The 17,147-nt window shown below is 35.1% G+C and overlaps 1 protein-coding gene across 2 annotated transcripts in view; it reads right to left on the bottom strand.

Moving 5' to 3' along the window:
* The window catches only part of HMCN1 (hemicentin 1), a 482,021-nt gene that overhangs the window by 106,002 nt on the left and 358,872 nt on the right, over positions 1-17,147 (bottom strand). For both annotated transcript variants that reach the window (XM_035010675.1, XM_035010676.1), the window contains exons 49-55: positions 15,445-15,636; positions 13,691-13,864; positions 12,298-12,411; positions 11,240-11,385; positions 7,173-7,323; positions 5,568-5,762; positions 3,712-3,825 (exon numbers count right to left, since the gene is read on the bottom strand). In XM_035010675.1, the coding sequence (XP_034866566.1) occupies positions 3,712-3,825; positions 5,568-5,762; positions 7,173-7,323; positions 11,240-11,385; positions 12,298-12,411; positions 13,691-13,864; positions 15,445-15,636 (1,086 nt within the window). The remainder of the gene's footprint in view (positions 1-3,711; positions 3,826-5,567; positions 5,763-7,172; positions 7,324-11,239; positions 11,386-12,297; positions 12,412-13,690; positions 13,865-15,444; positions 15,637-17,147) is intronic.

Here is a 17,147-nt window from a genome sequence, read left to right as displayed (position 1 = left end):
TGGAAGTCTGTAAAGAAAACAATCAAGGCTACAAGGTACATAATAGAATTTCAATGTTATTTTGGATGCAAATTTTCACAAAGTTATATGATTTTTTACTATACTCTAGGTAACACAAAATATAACTTGACCTGCAGATTAGTAAATAATAAACTTGAACTTCAGACTAAATGAGCCTATCACTAACCTCAATACCATGAAAACTAATCAAAGATGAAATGTTTGGACATAAAGATTCGATGTTTTCCTCAACTTCTGCCTGGAGCTGAACCATTAGGAGGGACCAGGAGGTGGTCTACAGGTCCAAGGTCTGACCTGTACAGACCTCTACCAAAGCTCTTTGGTCTGACCTGCCCTCCAGCTGCCATGCCCCATCAGCTGGCTTACACCACTCAGAATTGTTCTCAGTACAGAACTGTGGAGTGGCACATAGGAGGTGAGCATCAAACACTGTGAAACATCCCTAATGTAGACAGATTTCTGGGTCCAGTGCATTTTTCTTGTTTTGTTCCACCTTTTTAAACTCATCTCCAACATGCTTTCCAACTTCCTCTTAATTAACATAGCCTGAAGGGATGAAATCTACCTTTAACTACCCAATCCCTAAGTCCCATTTCAATTTAATTGACTCCCAGTCCTTCCCAAACCATATTATCTTGCTTCTTTATTAGATCCTTCTACTCTGTCCTAAACTAAACTCTTTCTAAACTTAAGTCAAATTAAGTCATATGGTCTAGGATGTTCTTGGTGATGTTAGCACTGATTTTAATTAATCGTCTTCTCTTCCCTTTTTCTTTTCCTTATCACTATCTTATAGACTTTAAAATCTATGTTGATGATCCATCCCACTCTAATTAGTTTCATCTCTACTCCATGTCAGTCAGCCCTAGACAGGGACCTTGGACCATTGGACCATTCAACCATTCAACATTAACATCTCTTTCTTCTGCAAGTTATAAGCTCCCTGAAGAAGGACTGATGTCTACACTGTATTAACTGCTGTATCCTCAGTGCCTAGCACAAGTTCCTGGCATATACTTTAGTAATCAATAGATTATTTGTCAAATATATGATTTTTGAACTCTAGTGTTTTCTTTCTTCTACCTCTTTTCAGGTTTCCTTCATAAGCTGCTCTTTGTCTGCACTGAAAACTCTAGCCCTTCTACTCCTTCCCCACTTATAATCAGCCCATCAGCCTCTTTCATCATTTTTCCTCTTGCCCTGCCCAAACCTCACAGGGGTCATTTTGGTGACACTCTTTCTTGCTGCACATTCTATGGTCTTTCACCCTCCAGCGCTTCCACAATATATACCTGGTTACCTTGTGGCACGACCCCCACCCCACCCAGACAGAGCACACTATTTTTTCTACCTCTGCCTCCTGGTTACTGGGAATGCTGTAGAAGGAAGGGTGGCTTCAGAAAGGAGTAACTGAGCCAAATGGCTCCAACTTCAACAGCTGACTGTTTATCACATCCTCCATGGTGGTAATCACTAAACTTTCCTGTTTTCCACAGGCCCAACCACCCCTATCACTGTTTGTCTTGCTCTTATACTTAATGAAAAGGACTAGATACATTTGATATACATTTCCACATTTCCCTCCTAACCATTTTGATGAATGGCAATTCATTGTCACGAAAGGCTAATTACCCTTCTTAGTTCCTTGATTGCATTTTTCACCTGTTCTAGGACCTTAATCCATGAATTCCTGCACCTCCCCTGTTCCTTCCCCAACTTGAAAATTTAATTTGTCCCCTTCTGGTGGATTATTTCCTTTGGTCTGTAAGCAAGCTCAAATCTTTCTTAAATATGTTTCCTCAAGCTGTCTATCCTAAAACTCTACTCCAACTCTTCTGTCCTCTGCAAAATGTCTTAAGGGTTTCCTTTTCTACCTGATTAGTTGCTCCAGATTTATCCTTTTGTCCTGTGGCTTTGTACCACACCACAGTATCTAAATTGATCTTTTGAATTTTATCAATGATTTCTCAGTTTAAAGCCAATGGACTTTTTCAGTTTTTATTTTCTTAAATTTGCTTTAGCATCCAAAACTAGATCCACTTCCTTTTTTTTAAAGAAATGCTAATATTTTATTGCTTCTCCTTCAAATTTTCTTTTCTTTTTATTTTTTAAAATTTTATTATGTTTTGTTAATCACCATACATTACATCATTAGTTTTTGATGTAGTGTTCCATGATTCATTGTTTGTATATAACACCCAGTGCTCCATTCAATATGTGCCCTCCTTAATACCCATCACTGGGCTAGTCTATCCCCCCACCCCCTCCCCTCTAAAACTCTCAATTTGTTTCTCAGAGTCCATAGTCTCTCATGGTTCGTCTCCCCCTCCGATTTCCCCCCCTTCATTTTTCCCTCGCTACTTTTTTTTTTTTTTTTTTAACATATAATGTATTATTTGTTTCAGAGGTACAGGTCTGTGACTCATCAGTCTTTAGATCCACTTCTTGATAGCCTTTTCCGTGCTTTGGATTCTGTGACAAAGAATAGTATGTAGTTTACTGCTTTTCATGAAATTCTCAGATTGTTTCTCTTCTGTTTTCCTTTCCCTTTCTCCTATTTATTAACAATCCCACCATGAACTTTTGTTCTACTTTATAATCCTTACTGTTGGAAATCTCATGCCCTTGAATATCACCTATTTGTGGATAACTCTCAAATCTACATTCTTAGTTCAGCCTCTCTCCTGTGTTGAAGTTCCTGATTTTCAATGGCCCCTCCAATATTATTCCTAAGTATCTTGTAACATGCCGAATTCAACATGTCCAGAACAAAACTGACTTCTTTTTTCCCAAATAATGTTTTCCTAGGTCTTCTATTTTTATTATTCTTGCCACTATTTTCTTAATCACTCAGAATAAAAATCTCAATGTCATCTCATGCTCTGAGACAAGTGCCTAATATTTCATATTACTTCATAACTTCCTCTGGAAACTCTTTCATGCTGACTGCTTCCTATACATTCCCCCTGCTACTTCTCTAGATCAATCTCTTCTAATGGAGGCAACTATTTGTTTCAACTTCCAGCAACATCACCTCTCTTTGCCCTTCAAGGTATAATACTTCTTCCACTCTCAGTCCATGCATTCAGGTGGAGAACAATGTGGTCGAAGTGTAGGCACAGAAATTAGGCCTTAAACAGGCCACTTAGCTTCTATAATTGGTTCAGGGATAGAACTGTGGTTCATGCTTAGCCAATTAAAGCCATGAAAATCCAATTCTAGGACTTCAATTGTAAACACTAAGAAAAGCTTTCATTTGGATATGAAATTATAAGGATGTAAGACTAGAGCCGCTGGGGTCCACCTTGTCATTCAAGGGGATCCCCCACCTGAGAGTGTTGCTAATAATAGAGAAAAAACCAAGAGAAAGAGGAAGGTTAAGTCTGCTTGGCCTCTTTGAGCCACAGAAGTCAGGTATGACTATAGCCAGCTCTACCGTGGGACTCTTCGGGTTCATGAGTCAATGGATTCTCTTTTTTTTTAGTTTAAGCCAGTTTGCTATCTGATATTTCAAGAGACCTAACTCATGAGCTCTCAATTTGCATAAGATGATTAATTCCTCAGTGGAACTATCACTTTCTGATTATCCTTATAGCTTTAAAGTGCTTAATGCAACATCTTGCAAACATTAGTTCCTCAAAAAAATTTCTTTGAATGAAAGAATGCATGACAAACAAATGAAGAACTCACAGAGTACACGAAGGTCATACTGAAGAGCATCTTCTCCTGCTTCATTCACAGCCACACACGTGTATCTCCCCGCATCTTCTACTTTGACCCGGGGAATCTGCAACACTCGCCCTCCTGAAAACATAGCCCCATATGTTCACTTCTCTAAATCCTACTGGTCATAAACAGAGATTAATTTTTCAGGTCTAATGACTTCCTTACATTTGCTTTCAGGGTTCTTATTTCATCTAATGGTTCAGTTTTAATCCCACATACCATTTGTATAACAAACACTGCATTATTGAAAAATAATCCAATATGTGAATCAGATCTCCTGAGAGATAAGTAGCTCATGTAGATTTTTCACAAGAGGGTAAGGTTGCTCCATGCCCCTCATCATATTCCATGGGGAAATGTTATTATGCAGTGACTTCTTGATTTTACAGTTTTGAATACATGTAAAAGAAGCCTACAATGTTTGATGCACGTATAGGTTTGAGAAAGCAATAGCCAGGGATGCAAAAGGTATAAAGTATATTATTAATACATACAATTTTAAAAGAATAACTCTGAATATTTTTAAAACTTTTCACGTTGATATAATTTCAAACTCAGAGTTTCAATAACTGTATAAAAATTTTCACCTATGTTTACCAATTGTTTATATTTCACTCCACTTGTTTTATCTCTTATATATATATTCACTTGTTTTATCTCATATATAAATTTACATATTTATTTATTTATATATGAAATCTTTTTCTGAACTATTTGAGAGTAAGTTGGAAACACAGTGCCGCTTTACCCTTAAATATTCATAAATCTGTAATTTCGTAAGGACAAAAATAATCCCTTACATAACTATAGTACAGTGATCAAAATCAGGAAATTTAAAATCAACACAAAATTACTAATGAATTCATAGTCCATATTCGAATTTCATTATTGTTACAATCTTTTATAAATTTTTTTCCCCAAGTCTAGATCCAATTTTGGATCACATATCACAACATTTAGTTGTCATTTGTATTTGGTTACTTTAAAAAAATTTTTTTTCAAGATATCTTGTATTTAATTGAAATCAAATTTATACACCATGAAATATGCTGACCTTAGGCGTATAACTTGGTAAATTTTGACAAGCCCATTTTATATTTGTTCAAATTAAGTAGAAGCCTTGAAAAGATTATGATTCCACAATAATTTAAACATCTCCTTCTCTACCAATAAACCATGTGACAACTAAAATATTTGAAACTAATAATCATAACTATTGATTTATGATAAATGTATTTAATAAAGTGAATAGTAACTATTTGCAAATATATTTTAGAATCTATCATTAATAATGTGTAGAAACCAAACTGATGATCTCATCACACTATTAGAGAAATGGAGCCTCATGGAAGCCAAAGGACTTCTTCTTTTTTTTTTTTTTAAGATTTTATTTATTTATTTGAGAGAGAGCATGAGAGGGGAGAGGGTCAGAGGTGAGAAGCAGACTCCCCGCTGAGCAGGGAGCCCAATGCGGGACTCAATCCTGGGACTCCATCCTGGGACTCCAGGATCATGAGCTGAGCTGAAGGCAGACGCTTAACCGACTGAGCCACCCAGGCACCCAACCAAAGGACTTCTTAAGCTGATAGAATGATCCTGTAGTAGAACTGAAAATTACCTAAGGTATTCCAGCCTAATTGTCAAATTCTCAGCCTAGACTCTTCTGGCTCGAAGCTACACAGATACCAGTGGCATTTGGCAGCCTGTGTCAGTTAAATTACATGGCCAGAAAGCTGATCAATTCAACAATCATCTAATAAATGGGGAGAAACACATTTGGCAGAGGCTCCAGTTTTCACGCTGTTCATAGCGATCTTTACCTGGTAGAATCAACACCCTATCACTGGAGGTCAGAGGATGGCCATCTTTGTACCATGTCAGGGTAGGAGGAGGTGCAGCATTTGTTTCACAGTAAAGAGAAATGGGATTGTTGATGATCACATCCTTAGCTTCACCACTCCTGCCAGAATCCAGCATGTTTCCCATTTCCCAGAGTTTCTGAAAACTTGGAGGAACTATGGAGGAAAGACATGACGTTTCAGACACATGTAATGTAAATGCTAGGATTAATTAAACAAATGCTAGGATTAATTAAACAAAGGTCTTGGCTGTATTTTCACAGAATGATTAGTAAATGTAATAAATTAGACACTGTGAAAATATTTTCAAGTACTTATATACCTACTAACTCTAGCCCTGAGCCAAACAATGTAGTAGACAGAAGTCAGCATTGGTTTTCATGTAGAAGAACAAGAAATATGGGGCTCAAAATGCCATGTTCATGCTTTGCTCTCCCTGTTAAAGGTCTCTAGCACTTAGAAGATGAAGGGGTCCATTCTCAGGGATGAACCTACTCTAATATGCATGGCTAAGAAATATGATCATAGCAGGAAAAACTAAATTTTGAGGAACCTTTCAAAAATTCGGGCTCAACAGAGAGCATCTGCCAATGACTTGTCTTGAGCCTCTAAGAAGGCTAAAGAAGTTATGCAATCAGGATTAATAACTCCATTTACAAAAACAATAGGACATTCTCAAACATTTCTGAGGGACAAGCATGAACTTCCAAAAAGGCAATTTTCCTGCACATTAAAAACATTAAAAAAGTGCATAACACTTGACCTAAAATTTCCACTATTAGCAACTTATGAAAAACCACAGATGTGTGAAAATTTTATATATAAAGATGTTCAATGAAGCATTACACGAGTAATGAGTACTTGGAAACAACCTAGACGTTCAACAATAGGAGTCTAGTTAAATATATGTTTTAATACTCAATTGATAAAAAAAATACAGTTATTAAAAAGCATGTTTTAAAAAGCATATATAAAAGCACAAAAGCAGCAGTATCAACAACATTAATACCAGGTACTACTTCTTAAACAGTCTGCTAAGAGTTTTACATACTTTATGTTATTTAGTACTTACCACAATTTTACAAGGCATTAATTTTAAAAGTAAGGAAACCAAGGGTTAAAATATTTAGGTAACTTGCCCAACTCAAAAAGTTTGTAGGAGCTAAATCATCATTTAGTTTCAAGTCTGACCACTTTAAATTCTGTACATTACTATACTTTTTACCTTCCAGGTAAACAATATCAAAAGAATCTTCAAGATAAAATGTTCGGGGAAAGCTAATGTAATGGGGAAAGCTAATGTAATAGAAAAAACTATCATGTGATCCCAACTTGTAAATGAAGTATACTTTACAAAAATATATCAGAAGGAAACAAAAATAGCAGAAGTAACCCAAGTTACACAAGTTCTTCCTTGTGAATTTCTTAAACCCAAGTTTTCAATAATGAATTTTTATTATTGTCAACAGAAAAAAAGGTATTTAAAATAAACCAACTCAAATCTCTTTTTTATTGTTTTGATAGATCATATAAGCTGAATTACACACAATAAGCATATTATTTTACCTTGTATATTCACATCAAAATCCAGCTCATCTTCACCTGCAATATTAGATGCTACACAAGTATACCGTCCAGTATCTGATATCTGAGCCTCCTTTATTTGAAGTGTATGTCCACTTGCAGCAATAATGACATGATCATCTGATTTAAGGGGCTGTGATTCAATTAAATAATGTTACCTTGAAGTACACTAATAAATCCTCTAAAACATCATACAGTTTATACTTTTTAGGATTTTTTAATAAATAAAAAAATTATATTTGAGATATTCAAGACAACATTAATTGAATTAATTTACTTTGATTAAATTTTTTTGAGTAATCACATTTTTATTTATTGAAAATATGGCTCATATACTTTACATCTGTGCCAGGTACTTCTGGGTGGTACATTTATATACCAAATATATAAATGCATATTTTATCATAAAAAACATTCTTAGGTACCATAACTATTTATGTTGGAAAAAATTACTTTCCGCTGATCCCATAGTGTACTATCATTCTGTAGAAAATACTAGAGTTTCTTAATGAAAGATTGAGGGCATTAACAGTCTGATTTGATCCAAATATCACTATTGTTCATTTAGAAACATCATTACTTCATAAATGGAAAATTTTAACCTATATTTATATTTATATTAATTCATATTACAATGTTTGATTTAAAGTATTACTATACTTAATGGCACATTAACTTACAGATATTTGTATTATGATGTTTTATTAATAATATCACCTTCACTTAATAGGGCATTTCTCATCTTCTAAACATTTCTGTTTACACTAAGTTCCCTCTTATTCCTTGAAGATTTTAATTTTAGCTCCTGGCTCACTGTCATTCCTTCTAATGATACTTCTCTCATAATTCTTGGTGATTTCAACACCCACACGGACATTCATCCAATGCTGTATGCTCTCAGCTCCTTGACCTCCTCTCCTCTAATTTTTTGTCCCCAATCCTCAATCAGCCACTCAACCAGTCATCCTAGGCTTTATAATTACCAAGAACCACATCTCTTTATAATCTCACTTTCAAGTTCTCACTCTCTGACCACCACCTCCTAACTTTCTAACACTTCCTCTAGCATCCCAATTCCAGTAATTTTTTGGTCCTATGGGAGGACCCATAATCCACAGACCCTGCAATCTGTTCACTGCCACTCACTCTCCTCCTGACCCAGAGAAGGTCTATTATAACAATTGCTCCTTGCATAAACCCTCAACTCCTCTTGCCCTCTTTCCCTTTATTTTATTCTTCTGGCAAAACTCCCACCCTGGTTAATACCAGTCTGTCCATTCTGAGCATCTTCTGGTCTATTCAAGGACATCCTTCCAGCAACTATGTCCTCTTACACCTGTATCATCATCAGTTGATTTCTTTCCACTGGATGATTTCAATCTGCATACACCATACTATAATTTTCCCCACTAAAAAGAAAACTCTTTAGAATGCAGACTACCTCCATATTTTTCTACTCTCCTTTATAGCTGATGGCTTTAAAATATTTGCTACATTTGCTGTTTCTGTTTCCTTCCATTTTTTTTTGAATCTACTCCAATAAGACTTTTACCATCTCTACTTGACCAAATGCCACTGTCAAAGACACCAGCGATATCCATGTTGCTATATTTACTGGTCAATTCTCAGTTTTTATTTTACTTGATCAGTGGCATTAAACACTTGTCTTCATTTTGAAAAACTTTCCTCCCTATCTTTTGGGACACTTCACTCTCTGCCCCACAACCTCTCAATGTAGAAGTCCCCCAGGGCTTAATCCTCAGACCTGTCTTTTTATCTAAACTCACTCTCCTATTGCTCTCATGCAAAATCTTGGACACATCTTTGTCTGACAGTTTTCCCTCACAACCTGCTACCACCTTTGTCCAAGCAACTACCATCTCTTTTCCGGACCACTGAAATAAATTCATATCTGGACCCTCTCTAACTTCTCTCAATACAGAAGCTAATAGAATCCTTTGAAAACCCTAAGTCAGATCATATCACTCATGTGTTCAAAAATTTCCAGTAGCTTCCTATCAGAATAAAGGCCAATTGGTCTACAAGGCAGTGTGATCTGCCTCCCCATTAAGCTTTTGCTCACAACTTCTGTGTTCCATGGATCACCAGCCAAAGTGCCTCAGAGCCTTTGTCCTTGCTATACTCTCTACTTTGGAATATCTTCCCCTCAGGTATTCTGTGTCTGCTTTCTTCATTTTCTTTGAGTTTCTGCTCAAATATCACCTTATCAGTGAGGTCTTCCCTACATAAAAAAGAGATCATACTCCCATGCGTACTATTCCTCTTCCTGAGTTTTCTCCATAACATTTACCCCATCTGGCACATTATATGTTGCACTGGTTTGTTTAGTTTTTGTCTCCCCAAATTTTACACAAGGAGAGATACTTGTCTGTTTCCTTCACGGCTGTATCCCCTGCACCTAAAATAGTGTCCAGCAAATAGTATGTGCTTAATAAATAACTTGGTAATTAATAAATCGTTATTAACATTATATCACTTATATAAAAATAATATAATTTAAATTTTCTATGCTAAAAGAAAAACTTCAGGGCATGCATGAATAAATAAAACTCAAAGATTCTATTAAAACTTATTGTGGCTAACATGGCCAATATGTTCAGTGGATTTTCTCAAAAAACACTGTTTCTCTGGAGTAGTGCTGATTATCTGAAGAATGAAATAACAGAAGAAAGGATATGAAAAATAAACAAAAACTAGTTTGTTTTTTCTTTTTTTTTTTTGGTACTCATTTTAGAGAACCAATCCTAAACCCTGAAAAATTTAGCAGTTTAACTAAAGCGTTATAATTGGATTGATTTCAGAGTCTGGATTTGAAACTGTAATTTAACCATTCCTTATGATATTTAAAAAAACTAAACTGTCTCACTCCTAGCACAATTCTAGTCTTTAGCCAATTTTTATGTGTGTATGTGTTTGTGTGTATGTGTGTGCATGTGTAGTAACCAAGAGGAATAAAATAGGTTCTAGGTAAAAATAAAAATAAAATAATAAGATTTCAGAAGAGAACGGAATTAGCTGTTTCCAAGCAAACCCATATAGAATTGATACTGTACAGTGAAGTGTACTTGTAGTCAGAAAAGAAACTGTAAACAGAACATGGTGGGGGTTCCGTATTTTTCCTTTTGCAATGGCTTCCAGATGAAACATGCTTACTTTATAAGAGATGATTTTTTTTCTAGCTGCCAGTGTTGCAAAATCTCTATGATCTGAAAAAACAAAGCTATATCTTTCTGCATCTTAAATCATAACTCTGACCTGAACTTCTACAGCTGGAATTTAACTAGCCATTTGGTTGATTATGTGTATAACAGGACAAATAGCAGCTTAGTTATGCCACATCTGTATTAAGCACAGTGTTAACAGCAGCCAAAAAAAAAAGTCTATTTTGGTATAAAAACACTAGCACATATATCTTTAAAACATGAATGGAAGAAAATAAGTTGAGATGAGAAATAAGGATGTATAGCCTGAAATTCAGATCACATAATTGAAGGATGTGCCTTTTAAAGTTTCTTGTTGCCCCCAGTTAATTGAATTGGGCACTTAATCACCACATTTAGCTATTTTTCTTCCTCTTGGAATATAAAACATGTTACCTTTTATAAAAGAATTAAAGGTGTTTAGAGAAGATTCTGAATAAACTCAGTACCCATGTTATACCTACCATTTTAATCTGGCTTAGCACTGTTTTGTGCTTCTTCTCTACAAAGTTTGCTTACTCTATAAAGCCACAGAATGCAAAAACTGTTCCCCAGGGGGAAGGTGGCTGGATTTTCATACATGATTGCTAATGTCCACAAAAACAATCCTTCATACTTTCCAGTGATGGAATAATGCTAAGATTGTTGAACATGGTTCAAGTTTCTTTGCAGTTTTCTATTCTAGGAGCATGGTTTTGTGCTAGTTATAAGGCGACATTGATTCTCTGAGTTACTTGTGTGTGTTTTTTTCTTTTTTTCTTTTTTTAATTTAATTGACCATGTTTGTTTTTCAGAAACTATTAGCAAAGGAGAAAATGTGTGACTGGCCTGTCCATCCTTGTACCAGCTGAGAGAGGCAGAAGGAATGGCATAAGCTTCACATTCCAAAGTCAGAGTATTGTTGACTTTGATCTTCACTTCTTTAGGGGAAAGACCTGGCCCCAGTAGGTCCCCTTTATTGATGATGGGTGGAACTGCATAAAAAAACAAATATTTGTAGAGTTAAACACTGGTTCTTTTCAATACAGGGAATATCATGGAAATCACACTAAGGATTACTTAAGAAAACAAGGAAATAACTGAGGTATTTGCTATGCTCCCCTTTCACCATGGACCCAAGTTAGCATCTTGTGAAATGGTAATGCTCAGATACAGAATGTGAAGGAAAACAGCTTTCTCCCTTCATCATTTTAATACTGCCAGCGTGGCTATTGTCCTTCACAGAACAGCTACTTTCATTTTTCCAGGTCCCCAGAAACAGTCCAAGCATGACCTATAAAATGCATTTTCTCAGTCATTAAAGGAACTGATTCAAAGAACAAAAGACAATCAGAAGGATGCTCTTCCTTTTTAAAAACAAAACCAAAACGAAAATCCTGAAATGTAGGTCCTATTAATGGTAGTATTCACTTTGCTTTTTATCTATAAGTCAATGTACAGTGGATCAGCTCAAAGTCACTGATGAATCCATCTTAGGCTGTTCAGTAGAACATATATACTTAAAGAACAGTTTTGTGCATGGAAGTATTTTAACTCAGCCCAGGGGGTTTCCAGAAGGAAAAACAGAGAAATATAAGGAAGTGCCACTGACAAGTTGTCCAATAAGAGGTTAATGAGCAGATTGAATGGGCTCTTCACATCTTTAAGCAGTTGAGGACATAGGTACAATGCTTAATATGACTTCCATTTTAATGAAGCAAGCTGCATAAACAACAAACTTAAATGATGTATTGTATGGTGACTACCATAACATAATAAAATCAAATAAAATTAAAAAGAACTTAAATGATGAGTATAAATAATTATGAACCTATAATAAAAAACAAGATTGAAAAAGTTAGAAAACTTGAGGAAAATATGAAATGTAGTGTTCTTTTAGGACTTACTGTAGACCTTTACTTCATAGTGCTTTATCATTTCCCCCGCCTCATTAGTGGCTATACAAGAGTATCTTCCAGCATTGTCCTCCTGTGCATTTAGGATCTGCAGAGTCCTACCTCCTGAAAAATCATGGAACACCAAAGAATCTCTGAAGTCACAGTGACAACAGAGTATGCAAAAAACACCAGGGTTTTTAGTTCTCACTATTAACATATTTCTTTTTCTATGTGCCAATTGTATAATAGACATTTGACACAAGACAAACTATAATATAGATGGGCACTGCATGGTGGGCAAGGAGTCAGTAAGTCCTCAATGATCCTCTATGATAATGCCTTTCATGTTCATCGTGACCCTCCCATACCTCTGTACACACTCTGGCTCAGGTCTTTATTTCACTCTCTTCATAAATAGATCTTCTGCCTTAGTCATCTTCTTCTTCTCATATACTTGGGCTATCAGTAGAGATTGATCTCGCTAAAACTCAGTTTGTATTATGGTACATTTCTCCTTAAAAATCTTCATTGGTTCTCAATTGAATAAAATATAAAGTCAAAACTTTTTAGTCCGGGCATTCAAAATATGATTCCAATGTTCCTTCCTGACCTTTTCTCCCACCCACCTCCCTCTCTGCCATTCACACACACACACACACACTCAAGTGGGAGGTCTACATATTATTACTTGCAACTAGATAGGCCTTTGTACATCTATGTGCCTTTCTCACTTTGTACCTTTCCCACACTAGTTATCCTGATGGATCTGAAATCACTCATTTCCAACCAACAAAATTCAATACCTTTCTTTAAGGGCTGGTTCAAGTTTCAACTGCAACAAAGCATTTCCTGACCAATTCAGCCCACAGTGGTCATTCCATCTTTTGAATTTTTATAAAATTTGTCACTATCTCATTTACCAAATGCCATGACTATTCCTAATTCATATTATTAATTAACTTTTACACACACTATTTCCCTTCCACATAAAACTGTAAATTTCTTAAAGCCAGGGATAATACTTTTTAATTCTTTCTGTTTTCATACATTTTTCCAAGTATTAAAGGGAAATAAATAAGCTCTCTCAATCTAAATACCAATTCTCCTTATGGTTCAATTCAACAAATGAATTTCTACTCTTTTTGGTATTCCATATTGTATTTTATCAATTAATAGCATTGTGGTATTTATTAATTTGCCTTTTATTTAGATACTTTATTGGTCTTTCAAAAAGTAATTTTACTTTAGATTATAAGATATATATAAATAATTAAAAAATTAAAATGGCAGTAGAACAACATAACTAAAACATAAGTACTTTTATAAAAAATAACCAATGATTCTTTTTCTACAATAGTAGATGGCACAAATGTATTTTGTGCATTTAAAGTAAACTAGTTACCTGGAAGAATTCGAATATTTCGGTTGGATTCTAAAGGTGTTCCATCCTTAAACCAGGTGATGGTGGCTGGAGGATATGAATAGGCTTCACAGACCAAAGATGTGGGGCTGTTAAGGATAACAGTGACATCTTCAGGGCCACCATCACTATCAACGCCAGCAATTGTAGGAGATACTGAAATAGATTTAAAGTGTGATTAAAGAAATATGTTTAGAAATTTCCTTATTTGTGAATTTCTAAATTTCCCTATACTTATTTGTGTAATTCTATTTCCTAACAATTCCAGAAATAATTGGTTCTTATTCTACATAAAAGGGATGAGAACTTCAAAATGGAGTAATGGAGGAGACAATACACAAAAAGGAATTATAATGCAGCATAGTAGGGCAAAAATGAGAATTCTGGTGCAGGATATATGGAAGCATAGCATTCAATCCAATCTGTGGGGTGTGTTGTGAGGACTGTCATCAGGGAAGGCCTCCTAAAGGAAAAGATTTCAAAGTGAGCCTTAAAGGATTAGTGGTGGTTAGTGAGTGAAAGAAGGGGGAAGTAGGAAGTAAGAAGAAGGAGCATATGGGGTGCAGAACAGTATAAAAAATGAGGGGCAAACAGGGAATATATTGAGGATAGATTCAAGGGGGTCAGTGTTGGAAGCAAGGGTAATGGAGACAGGTCCATTTGTTCCACATAAAATAATGAGGGACTGAATTAAAGGAAGGCATAAAGTGGAAGGAGTGACTACAGAAAAATTTAGAAAGTCAATTGGTGGCACTTGATGATAGAATTTGAGGGCTAAAGAAAACCAAAGTCAAAGATGACTTTTAGCTTTCTTGCTTGGGAATGTAGGTAAACTGCAGTGAAACAATATAAATAGAAAATATGGAAAGATTTGCTCATTTTGGAGGGAAGATGGTTCATTCAGTTCTGAATATCTTGAATTTAAAGTGCTCATGAGATTTCCAGCTAGAAATGTCCAATGAGCAATTGTATATAGAAATCCAAACTTGGGAGAAAGATCTGGGTTGCAGGTAGGGATTTAAAAAGAAATCAGTCTATAGAAGATAATAATTAAACTCTGGGAATTAAGCTTATTATTTGAAGACAGTATCTAGAGTAAAATGAGCAGTGAAGTAAGGACAAATGTTAAGGTACCTAATGTTTGAGAGATGGATTACAGAGAAGTCCATAAAGGAGGGAGAAAAGTATTTTGATATTAGTAATCAAATATAATATATTTAGATGGTGCATTTTAAATTTCAAGACATGAGCAGAAACTAAAAATCTATTTTAATGTCATAGCTGAGACATAAGCATAACTTTGATGCTGCAAGAACTGAATGTACAGGTATTTCATAATTCCTAGTCCACAAAGACTATAATATAGACAATTACCAATAATTGTTCCATAAAGAAAGGATAAAATACACCAGATTGAACCCTTGTACTGTTGACCTGTTTCTCTTTGACCAGCATACATTTGCCTTTTACTACTGGGTTTTTAACATCTGTCTTATTCACAGTTGTGTCTCTAGCACTAAACACAGTTCCTGGAATGTAGGTGGTATTCCAAATGTAACGAATAAATTTATAAATAAATGTATTAATTAAAGAAAAACAGCAAATGTACATAAGCACTAGTCCTCCTTAAATAATGAAATTCTATGGCAGAAACATTAAAAAGAAAAAGAAAAGAAGGTAATTCAGCAGACAGTCATGTCTGACTCTTCAAGATTTGAGGCAATGCTTATACCTACCCAACACGTTAAGACTGAAACTTCTGCTCTTGTCACCAGCTGTATTAGAAGCCAAACATGCATATCTTCCAGTATGTGACACTTGGGCATTGGTAATTTTAAGAAAACGGCCACCAGACATAATGTGATGGGTGTCATCTTCTTGGAGGAGCTGTCCATCTTTGTGCCATGTAATTTCTGGCACTGGATTCCCTGTAACAAAAAGCCATATCTGAGAGATGGCTAATAAGTACATGCCTACAACTGACAATGAAAAGAAGGCATTTTCACTCATTTTCCTTTTAAATATCACACTTGTAAACAATGTGGTAATCATTAATTTAAAATAAATTTGTAAACAAATTTTTATAATAACAATCATGTCATGATTTTTAAAAATTTACAGATTACAAGCCATTTTCAAATGAAGATTAGTTTGATCTATAAGCAAAATAATTCCAAATTAGTCTTTGTGTTTAATTAAATAGTAAAATATACTTTAGAAAGAATGGGACATGCATTTTTATTAAAATTGTTATCACAAATACTTTTGCATTCATATTAAATTTTTAAAGGTTTTATATTTTTGAAAGCAAGCTATAAAAAAGGAAAAACCTTGAATGAAATAATTCAATAAACAGATATTTTCAGTTTATACCAGGATTCTAGCATACATACATAGTAAGTAGATAGAGATATAAATATATTAATTATTCCCTTAATGGAATAATTCACCTATGGAGAAAGATCTTTTGTTTTAACATGAGACTTATGTTAAATATTAATTTTAAGTTGCTCAAATAATTAAAAAATTTTAAAACCATAAGAGCAAGTTCTGTTTGGAAAAAGTGCTAGGATAATATATTAAAATTGGAAGGCTTGGCCATACCAACAACGGAGTCTGTTCTATAGCCCTACCCTGGCAGGGAAGCAAATTTGCAGGCCTGCCCAACTGCTGAAATATAGCACCCAGTCCCACCTGATGAGGAAGCCTAACCAGAGAATCCAGGCAACCACAGAGCCTATCCTATAGCTGCACTCAGTCAAGAAACCCAATGAGCAGTACTTTCCAACTGTTTCCAGTCAACATTAATCCCTACCTGCTAACCTCAGAGCTCAGGCAGTGGCCTTAACCAAATAGAAACCCTAGGAGCAAGCCCCATCTGCAAGGATGCTACCAGATGACCCATGAAGAACACCAGGCTGCGCTGAGTGGTGAATGACTGTTTTTGCCAAAGTGAACCTATAAAGACTAGAAGAGGACACCACTTACTCCAATGTGCAGATACCAATGCAAGGAATCAGGTAAAAAAGACACCATCAAAGGAAACTACTTAAATTCCAATAATGACCCTAAAGAAATGGAAATCTGAACTAACTGTCTGACAAAGAATTCAGAAAAATCCTCTCAAAGAAATTTAGTGAACTACAAGAACACAGACAACTAAACAAAATTAAGAAAATGGTGCATGAACAAAGAAATAGAAACAATCAAAACAAACAAACAGAATTCCTAGAGCTGAAGAATACAGTGACTGACCTAAAGAATTCAATAGAGAGCTTTAATAGCAGACTCAACCAAGAAGAAAAAAAATTAGTGAACTAGAGGATAGGTCATTAAAATTATCCAGTCAGAAGAGAAAGAAAAGAAAGAAAAGAAAGAAAAAGAAAGAAAGAAAGGAAGGAAGGAAGGAAGGAAGGAAGGAAGAAAGAAAGAAAGAAAG

The sequence above is a fragment of the Mirounga leonina genome, unplaced genomic scaffold (assembly GCF_011800145.1).
Source record: "Mirounga leonina isolate KUSES-001 unplaced genomic scaffold, KU_Mleo_1.0 Mir_154, whole genome shotgun sequence".
NCBI classification, from domain to species: domain Eukaryota; kingdom Metazoa; phylum Chordata; class Mammalia; order Carnivora; family Phocidae; genus Mirounga; species Mirounga leonina.
Note: the sequence above shows the minus strand (reverse complement) of the source record. Positions and strands in the feature narration are given on the sequence as shown.